Source organism: Lactuca sativa, chromosome 8 (genome assembly GCF_002870075.4).
Source record: "Lactuca sativa cultivar Salinas chromosome 8, Lsat_Salinas_v11, whole genome shotgun sequence".
Lineage (NCBI taxonomy): Eukaryota > Viridiplantae > Streptophyta > Magnoliopsida > Asterales > Asteraceae > Lactuca > Lactuca sativa.
The window spans coordinates 2155624-2166073 of NC_056630.2; the positions used below are offsets into that span (position 1 = coordinate 2155624).

Consider the following 10450-nt stretch of genomic DNA (forward strand, 5'->3'; position numbering starts at 1 on the left):
TTCTGGTTGGATGAAGATCAGTGAGTTGAGTGGCGACTCAGTGAGTTGGAGAGAATGGGACTCAGAGATCATTGAACTTGACGAGTCCTGGGGTGACTCGGTGAGTTGGGTCATATTTTGAAAGCTTCTGAGTTTAAGGACTCAGTGAGTCTACGGGTTGACTCGACGATTCGAGTCAACTGGAAGGTTGACTTTGACCAGGACTTTGACTTTAACCAGAGTTTACTTAGTTTGACTTCTAGAGTTCAGTTTGGAACTAAGTGTTATGTTGATATTAATAGCTTGGGGAGCTAGTGGAGCAGTGGTTCAGAGAGTTGTCGGACAGCAGCCAGAGGATCATCAGCAAAGTCCAACAGTGCGAGGTGAGTCTCCTCATTGTTTATATGGGTCTACGACCACAATGCCGGCCCATTTAGTCTATGTATGATAGGAAGACCCGGGGGTTAGCCCTAGGCATAATGCATGAAAGACCAGGAGGCGGCTCCTGGCACACAGTATGTTATTATGTATGATAGGAAGACCCGGGGGTTAGCCTTAGGCATAATGCATGAAAGACTAGGAGGCGGCTCCTGGCACATAGTATGTTATTATGTATGATAGGAAGACCCGGGGGTTAGCCCTAGGCATAATGCATGAAAGATCAGGAGGCGGCTCCTGGTACACATTATGTTATTATGTATGATAGGAAGACCCGGGGGTTAGCCCTAGGCAATATGTATGAAAGACCAGGAGGTGGCTCCTGGCGCACTGTATGCTATTGTGTATGAAAGACTAGGAGGTGGCTCCTGGCACACTATATGCAGAGTAGCCTAGTAGAGTAGTATGTATAGTTGTCTTTGTGATACTTGCATGAAAGATAAAGGGGTGGCCCTTGGCACTTGTCTGTAAGACCCAGGGAGTGGCCCCAGGCTTGACCAGGAAGACCACGTGCGACCCGTGGCATAACCGCAAGACTATGTTTGGCCCATAGCACCTTAGCAAGACTATGTTTGGCACATAGCACCTTAGCAAGGCTATGTTTGGCACATAACACCTTACTTGATTATGGATATGTTGGTTATGTATAGCTCTTGGCTATGTATGGCATGTATGGATCAATTGGATTGTATGGTATGTGGTATCTGGGGAACTCACTAAACTTCGTGCTTACGGTTTTCAGTTTTGGTTTCAGGTACTTTGTTTTCAAGGAAAGGAGTCGGCTCGATCGCAGCGCATCACACTATGTTTTCCGCACATCAGATCTTTGGGATTACACTCTGATATAGTTTTATGATAATATGTTTTGATTACTAATACTTTGGTTTGACACGAGATATTATTATGAATGTTTTTATACTGATGGTTTATGTAATAACTTATTTAAAAATGAAATTTTTAGCCTTGAATTTTAGGGATGTTACACCAAACCTCTTGCAAATGCTCTAAACCCCCTTCTATATGATCCATTCCTTTGGCACTTGATCCGTTCCTTTGTCAGACGATCCATTTCCTTCTCAGATGATCTGTTCCTTTGTCACATGCTCCATGAACCTCAAGTGCTCCATTGAGTTCCAAGTGCTCATTTTGGACAAGACTTCATACCTCAACATTGACTGACCGCGGTGTGGTGATGGAGGATCACCACGACACGACTAAGTTAATTAAACGGCCGCATCATTTTAGGTGACCATAGGGTAGTTGAGGGTTGGCCACAACGCGATAGCGGTTGGGTTTAAAACCCTAGGTTTCAGGCATTTGGCCCTATTTAAGCAACCTTATAATTAGGATTTGCTCACATTGTCGTCCTCCCTTCCCGAGAAAGAACTCCTAGTATGTGTGGGTGTGTGTGTGAGAGAGAGAGAGTGTGTGTGTGTGTGTGTTCTTGTTGTTTAAGTTTGTATTTTGGATGTTTCAAGCATGAAGGTGGCATTGGAAGGAGAAGTGGTGGTCTTGTTGCTTAAAGAATGTGTTTATGAGTCTAGATCTTGCATTTTCTACACCTTGTGGAGCTTTGGAGGTGTAAAGCTTCCACCTTTATCATTTATAACTTCCATTCCATGCTTTAAAGTCCTTTTAAGTCCTTTATAGGAATGTTCTTAGAATTTTGAACAACTCCAGAACCTTAGGCTTGATTAATGATAATTGTGGATTAAATGTTTGAGGTACTTTAGATGGTCGTGGGAAGACGAATGCGTAACTGTACAAACATTGGTAACTTTTGTATTTTATGATTATGCATTTATGATCGTACTCTGATTTTTGGGATGTAAACCTTTGGAACAAATTGTTTTATGTTGTTACTTTATGAAAGTGGATTCTTTTATTTAAGGTAAAAATCGAAAGGTATGTTGTGAAAATTGAGACGTTACAAACATATTCAAAGATCATTGATAAAAAGTTGTTCTTAAATTAGTACCATGTTCACAAATTGAAGAACATGTTCGATTAAGTTTCTATTTATAAAATTTTTTAGGTTCTTTACGCAGGAACGATAACTGAAGTAAAAGAAATGAAGTTGATCATAGGGTTCATTTCTATTATATCACACAATTAGCTATCAGGACTCACCCAGATTTGAAATCGAAAACGAGTTGTCTGTTGATATTTTGCGCCTTTGGTTCTAGCATGAGATCTCAGAAAAGGTCTATTGTTATTGACTGATGGAATGATAAATCCTCTTGCTATTTTTAGACAATGATACAGATTACGTAGGAGAATATATTACGTATGAAACTTATTTATTATAAATAAAATTATGTAATTATATAATTCAGTAGTATTTGATGGTTATATGTAACTAGTGAGTGGTGAGTTATATGATAACAATTATTTAAATTACATGTAACGATTACGAAATTAATATTACAAATAATTCACAAAAAAACATAATAAATTATTGAAATTAATAAATACCTAAGAGAACTCAAAACAAACATGAACAGTTTACAATGGTTTCCCTATAAAGAACGTGGGTTGATTTAACAATAATTTCTTCAGAATTATAGGAATGAATATTCTTGGACAATAACATGCAAGTTACATTAAAAACCACTCTATAACTCATTTTCAACTGAGTTGCTATCGAACCAAGAATTAAATTAAAGATCCTGATTTTTTTGGTGATCTTATTGTCTCCTACATCGTTTTACATTTACAACGGTTTCCCTATAAAAATATGTATTGATTTAACAACAATTTATTCAAAAATTATAGGAATATATAGTTATTTCTTGGACAATCACATACAAGTCACATAAACTATTTAGAACACACTTACGACTGACTGAGTTGCCATGGAACCAAAAAATAAATATAAATTCTTAAATTTTTGGTAATGTTGCGGTCTCTTTTATCATGGGTAATGATCAACTAATTAAGGAGTTGTTCCTTAGCTTTCTTAAATCTTGCAACTACATGCCAAAGCCAAATCATAGGTAATAATGCAAAATATGTTTATAACGACATTAATATTAATGATACTCATAGACGTGGGGGGCGGATTTATGTAAAATGATCTCTCTCTCTCTCTCTCTCTCTCTCTCTCTCTCTCTTTTATATATATATATATATATATATATATATATATATATATATATATATATATATATATATATATATATATATATATATATATATATATATATATATATATATATATATATATATATATATATATATATATATATATATATATAGGAATGAGTTCTATGGAAAACAAATAACTAGGACAACATCTACCGGAATCAATAATCACATGACACGTGTCCATTTCTTTTTTACAAGTAATGTATTGTGGAATTTATTGTGGAAGTGATGTGTTGTCATGTTTTCATTGGTTCAAATATGTGTTGTCTTAATCATTCATTTTCCATATAACTCTTCCTATATATATATATATATATATATATATATATATATATATATATATATATATATATATATATATATATATATAAAGTGGTTTATTTATTTATTTTAAATACAACATATGTGAAAAAAAAAGTTCGATGATTTACTTAGGCTAGATAACTGAAAAAGTATATTGCTATTTTATAACCTTAACCTTATTACTAAATATTACTATTACATAAACCGATAATACTAACATGTGTTGACAGAATGTCATGGTTAAAACTTTTTAAAACGAAGTAGGCAGATGAAACAATTTTATTAACGTACCCATCTCATTTGCATTGCTTGCATTAGTCAAGCACATGTGGTCCATGAAATAAAGCCATGCACTAAACAAATTGGCCCCTACCTTTTTTTGTAGGTCATGACCTTAAAAAATGTTAATTCTTTTTTGTTTGAAATGATTGTTAAAATGATATTGGCCCCTACATCCGGCTAACATCTTTTAATTTTTTAACTTATTCCGGATATATAATTATAGGATTTGGAGCTGAAGCATATATATTCATATTATTGATTGTATTGGTAAAATATCCCAATATTTTTAATGAACTGTATTAATTACGTAGACAAAATCAGCAAGCGTGTCTCGTTAGAAATGGATCTGGAACGTACGTATTAAACACCAACTATAACTATTCATATACGGTTACTCAAATGAAACAAAAAAACAAAGAAACGGAAACGGTAATTGGGTTCAAGAGACATGAATATATGTGAGGATATTTGTTTATAAATCATGCATATATATAGACTGAATTGAAAACAAAGTCAATACCCAAACCATACATGGAAAGACAAGTATGGTGCGTTCTTGACTCCCTCTTCTCAACTAAAATGCAATAAAATTGAAAAGAACAAGAAGCACAATAATTATAAAAAAGAAAAAGAAAAAGAAAAAAAAAACTTAAAAACCAAGAAGGGTAAATGAATGTAGTAGTTGAAGATGGTAAATGAACTATGACAGCGAACAACCAGCACAGTAGCAGGATGATGCAGCAATAATATTAACTCGGCTTCCGCTATTGATGATGAAACTTGCATTAAGAGCATCCCCAACTAACCCCAAAACTTCCCTTCGTCTCATCGATCTCTACGCACATTTAAGAAAGAGAGAGAGAGAGAGAGAGAGAGAGAGAGAGAGAGAGAGAGAGAGAGAGAGAGAGAGAGAGAGAGAGAGAGAGAGAGAGAGAGAGAGAGAGAGAGAGAGAGAGATTGTTGATCAGGTGGTGGTAGAAGCATAATTGAAGGAGGCTTTAATTTGGTGGACTGTATTTGTGATCAGGTTATTAACGGTGGTTAATGACTCTGGGCTCATTTTAGCCGACGGCAAACTGCTAACTTGTATCTGAAACACTACGGTAACCAGTGAGCCTGTTGATGTCCCACCACCACAATGATCAGCAGCTCCGAGATCTGAATTATTATTACTGCTGGTGGAAGCACCACCCTGACCCTGTGATGTAATTTCATGGCGGCCGTCGGTTGTGATGATGAAACCGGATGGTAGTAATGGAATATAGGAGGGATCTTCACCGTTCATGGCTATGTTGATTGCAGGCAAGTCAACTGGACAGTATACCACTAGTGACCCCGATGCGTCTGTACAGCTTTCTTGTAGTATTAACATGTTGTTCTGGCTTGGAGTGTAAGCCTGTACGTACGTAATTTGTGTTTAATTATTAGTACTTCAAACTTCAAACAAACACCTTACCTAGTGAATATAGTGAATAGTGATGGATGGGTTTAAGTGTTGATATGTAATTAATTAAGTTTAACATATAAAGACTTTTATATAAATTGAATAAGTTACCCTGAGGACCGATATACAGTTTCCTGGGTGAGTCCCGTTGGCGATATGTGCTACTTCTTGTACTGGATTCTGGTTGGATAAAACATCCCACTGCATGCACCAATAAATTTAATAAATTAAAAAAATTAAAAAGGAGTCAGATATCAGATGAATGCTGAAATTAATTATTTGTACGTACTTACCTGAGGTCTGGTCCTTCCATCTCGAAAGAAATCAAAGACATTCTGTGGAGGAACCGGAAGCCAAATGGTGGTGGATGCGCTAAGTACCATCCCGTTTGGATGACCTGCAGGATCGGTGGTCTTGTATAGAGTCGCCCGGACCTCAAACTGATCATTCAAACCGGAAACCGATGTCCATTGATGACCATTACTAGGATTGATGCCGGAACACAAGTTCCTCACCATTCTTTGTGACAATTTCATCATGCTTCTCTTCCCAGGTGCCGATGGGATTACTGTCCATCAAATTTAAATAATCCAACGGAATTATATATGATCATAATTTTTACGGATTATTGGCAATAAATTTTAATTACTCATTTCAATTGAGCTAGCTAGATCAAACAGTGAGTATACGTAATATATATACACGACACGATTGTATATATGTACCTCCTCCAATATCATGAGACGAAGTGCTAGCCATCATCAAAGAAGCGCTTCTTTCGCATGCTCGCTGAAGACAAGCTAGCCATCTTCTGGCTCCAAAGGCCAAACCACTGTGGACCAAATCTCGATAAAGCCTATCAGTCGGGCTTATTTCTTCTACTTCCATATGTTCCACCCATGTAACCTGTACGTATTCAAATAAATTAAAACACCATCAATTATATATATATATATATATATATATATATATATATATATATATATATATATATATATATATATATATATATATATATATATATATATATATATATATATATATATATATATATATATATATATATATAATATGGAGTTGATCGAGATTTACAAACCTTTGAATAACCGTTAGGAATATCTTGGATCAAACACCCAGAAGGAAGGCGGTGTGCTTTACATCGGGAGTGGGGGTATGCATTATGCTGAGGAAGATCGTACGAAACATTGACCACCGCCCATGACCCTTGCTCAATTTGCTGAACAAATCGAAGAACATAAAACTGCCTGGTGGAAACAAGCGGGGAAAGCACCTGTAATTCTTCATACATCTAGCAAATTAAAATATACAAATTAAGTTTCAACCGAAAACAAGATACGATTAATTAATAAAAGCAATAGGAAATCATTGAATTGAAATGTGGTGTGATTTACCAATTGTAGGGAGCCACTTAGAGAACCCAATAATCTAGCTTCAAGTGCCTCAATTGTTCTTGCTCTTGACACGATGGTAGGAAACAGTTCCATCCATTTAGTCTGCATGTGGCCAAATAAATTAAGTTACATCAAGCTCATCTACGTAAAACGCAGCACTGCTAATGCGAAATACATTAGCATTAAAATTTAAATAAAGGAAGACACTTAACCGAATCCACAAACATGTCCACCAATTGCAAACTGTTCATCATCACAACACCAGAAGCCTTGGATGCTTCAATTCTAACATTAGGACTCTTCAAGTTATGATCATTAGACCGTGGGAAAACTCTCTTGTAGTTATCAAGATTAAGAACTTCGGTATGCATCCCGTCCTTTTGACATTTTGTCCACAATGGCTCGTTGGTCTGTACAAGCTTCATCAGTTCATCAATCGCATTACTAGCAATATCAGCCATGAGAGACTTGTCCATGTCGGAAAGGTGCACGATGTTGTGAAACGGAGGGTCAGGATTGACGATGTTGCTAGATGATGCACCAATGGCGGAGCCGGTGAGAAGATCAAGGTCTAAAGAAGGACCACTGTTCATCATCACCATCCTATTCACTGGACCACCACCGTAACTACTGGCCATGGATAAGTCCAGTGAAGACATGTGAACGGGCTGCACCGGTGGGAGTTGCAACATTGGTCTACCTATGTACTTGGCCGCAATGCTCGATACTCTATCCAGCTGTAAAATTACGAAATTACCCGGTAAGAGAATTCGCAAATTAAGCCTACCCGTCCTAGGCTCCTAGCTAGCTACTTTATCTCTCCAATTTTTTCCGAAACATAATAATTAAGACCACATGGAACCCATGGCATATATCATGTACAAGAATTCAAGGAGATATATAATATAACAAGAATCCAAAAATATATGCGAAAACTACAAGTGCTAGATTATCGCATGCACCCAAATGTTCATTCAATTCAATTTTAAAAAAAAAGGAGTACATACCAAACCTTACTATATTATCATGCACGTCAAGTTAATTAAATATGGAACAAATATAAAAGAGGAACTGATTGATTGATCACTTCTTACCTCTTCTTTCAACTGAGCATTTTCGAAACGAAGTTTTTGTTCATCAAAATAACAATCTTCCCCAATCGGAGGACCACCGCATGTTGGGCATACCAAATTCTTCAAGGCCTCTCGTATCACAATGTTTTCGCATCGTATCTTGTCGTTCTCAGCCCTCAATGCACAGTTGTCTGCTCGTTCATGTTGCGCCTATATATATACGCAAAAGCTAGAAATGAGTGTGTATATATATATATATATATATATATATATATATATATATATATATATATATATATACGTAGTCGCTGAGAGAGCTAGCTAGGGATGCCGGACCCTAAAAGGTGTGTTTGAAACCTTTAACAATAAAGAAAAACTTAAACGAATTTTTTTTTTTGGCACTCTTAGTAAACTTTTTGGCTTCGTACACAATCAACCAGAAAGAGAGAACATAAAATACCTTCATCTGGGTTCTTCTATTTTGAAACCAAAACTTAATCTGTCGAGGTGCCAGACCCAACTCTCTGCTTAACTGCATTCTTGTTTTCTCATCTGGGTGTGGGCAATCTTTAAAAGTTCTAAAATTTTCCAACAATATATAACAAGCTGATTAAGAATTGGTGTTACTTAATTTGCTGAAAAAATCAAGGAGGCAAGAGGATCTTACGATTCAAGAATCTGAATCTGAAGAGCAGTATGACGGTGGTAACGTTTCTTCTTATCAGAGGAATCATGGTGACTACCACTGGCGGAGCCATCTCCTTCTCCTCCTGCACCGTACTCCATCGCCTCTTGTCACCCCGACAAGAGGTCTTGCGGACGATGTTAGTGATTATACTAAGCACACTAAACAAATGCACATTACAAGCACCTTATTATACGAACTAATCTCATCTCTCTTGTTGCACTGCTAGTAATAGAACCATTAACGTACAAAACATACGGGAATAGACATGAATACCCGAGAAACAAGTTTGACTTTCCGACGAGAAACGCATGGGTAACGGCCGGTGATTTCCAGATATATACACACATAAATTTGGGTTTGTGATAATGAGAGAGAGAAGGAAGGAGAAGATTGTGGGGTGTGTTAGAGAGAGTAAATGCTACAAAAATGAAAAGGGAATAAGTTAAGGGGTTGGAGTGGAAGGTGGTAACGTAATTACAAGGGTTTTTAGGAGCTTTTAAGATTGTTTGTCAGTCGAACCACACTCTTCGAGTTTTGAATCCCGACATGACTTGGAAGTGCTTACTGGGTTGTAGTTTTACCATTATGACCTTCAAGGTACGAATATTTAAGTTTTCCAACCACACGCATGGCATCCAAATCAATAGGTAGTATTATTGGAAGAATGCAATACATACATATATCCAGTTGTCACCTCCAAGTATATTTTCATCCTTTTAAAATATATAGAAAATGATAGATAAAACGACACTGATTCTACGTACTAATAAAATAAGATTGATCAGTTATTAAAAGCCGTAAAGTTATGAACAAAAGCTTGTGACGAATATATCTTTTGAGACCTGGGAACCAAACTTTAACCACGCAATGTTTCTAAGGAGGCAAATATAGAGACCTTGACACCAAGTACCTTGTCTGCTTTTGATTGAGATCAAAAGATTATGGATAGAAACTGTGTACCTTGTCTTTTTTGGAACGAGTAACTGAGGCTATTTAATTTGGAATATATATATATATATATATATATATATATATATATATATATATATATATATATATATATATATATATATATATATATATATATATATATATATATATATATATATATATACACTGATTTAAGAATGATTATCTAGAATTTGGGTCAGTTGAAGGCCTTTTCATTGTACAAAAATATAAGAACTTATATATATGTAATTTCTTTGCAGTTCAAATTAAAACAAATTCCTTTATGGTCCTTTGTTAATTTTAACGTTGATCATTTCTTCGTGCCGAAAAAAAAAAAGATTGTTTGAAGGTAGAGCTTTCATTCGAAAAGAATGAGGAAGTCTTAGTTTTAATGTTTAAGAAATATTGATATCATTATCTAGAACTCTATTATGTTTGACATAATGGGCCACAATTGGGATGTCCCTGCTTAATGTTTGATTTGTCCATTAGTAGTGTGTGTGATTTAGAGACCAGAGCTTGCGTGTAACTTATTCCATATGTTGTTTTCGTATATGTCAAACGGTTTGCTTTCAAGTGGTTGGTTGGACATGTCTTTATTTCTACTTTCTAACCGGACAAAGTTGTAAAAATGGTCATCTGGTTGTTAAATTTATATGGTTTCAATCCAAAAAAATTTGATGGTGCATCAACAGTTCAGTTTTAGATATTTTGTGTGGTTTTAGTCTCTATG

The 10450-nt window shown here is 35.7% G+C and overlaps 1 protein-coding gene across 1 annotated transcript; it reads right to left on the reverse strand.

Moving 5' to 3' along the window:
* Positions 1–4616: 4616 nt before the first annotated feature.
* Positions 4617–9268, reverse strand: LOC111920938 (homeobox-leucine zipper protein HDG11). Its single transcript, XM_023916502.3, has 10 exons — positions 8746–9268; positions 8539–8656; positions 8100–8288; positions 7218–7742; positions 7006–7107; positions 6690–6902; positions 6319–6499; positions 5887–6161; positions 5705–5794; positions 4617–5545 (listed from the first exon to the last, which is right to left on the reverse strand). The coding sequence occupies exons 1-10, from the start codon at positions 8862–8864 to the stop codon at positions 5114–5116; spliced, it is 2244 nt and encodes a 747-aa protein (XP_023772270.1). The 5' UTR covers positions 8865–9268; the 3' UTR covers positions 4617–5113.
* Between the last annotated feature and the right edge of the window lie 1182 nt (positions 9269–10450).

Coding starts and splice junctions, on each gene's coding strand:
- LOC111920938 (XM_023916502.3), bottom strand. CDS start 8,864: ATGGAGTACGGTGCAGGAGGAGAAGGAGATGGCTCCGCCAGTGGTAGT. Junction 7,743..8,099: donor ATGCTCAGTTGAAAGAAGAG/GTAAGAAGTGAT, acceptor GTAATTTTACAG/CTGGATAGAGTATCGAGCAT. Junction 6,162..6,318: donor GTCTCATGATATTGGAGGAG/GTACATATATAC, acceptor TTTGATGGACAG/TAATCCCATCGGCACCTGGG.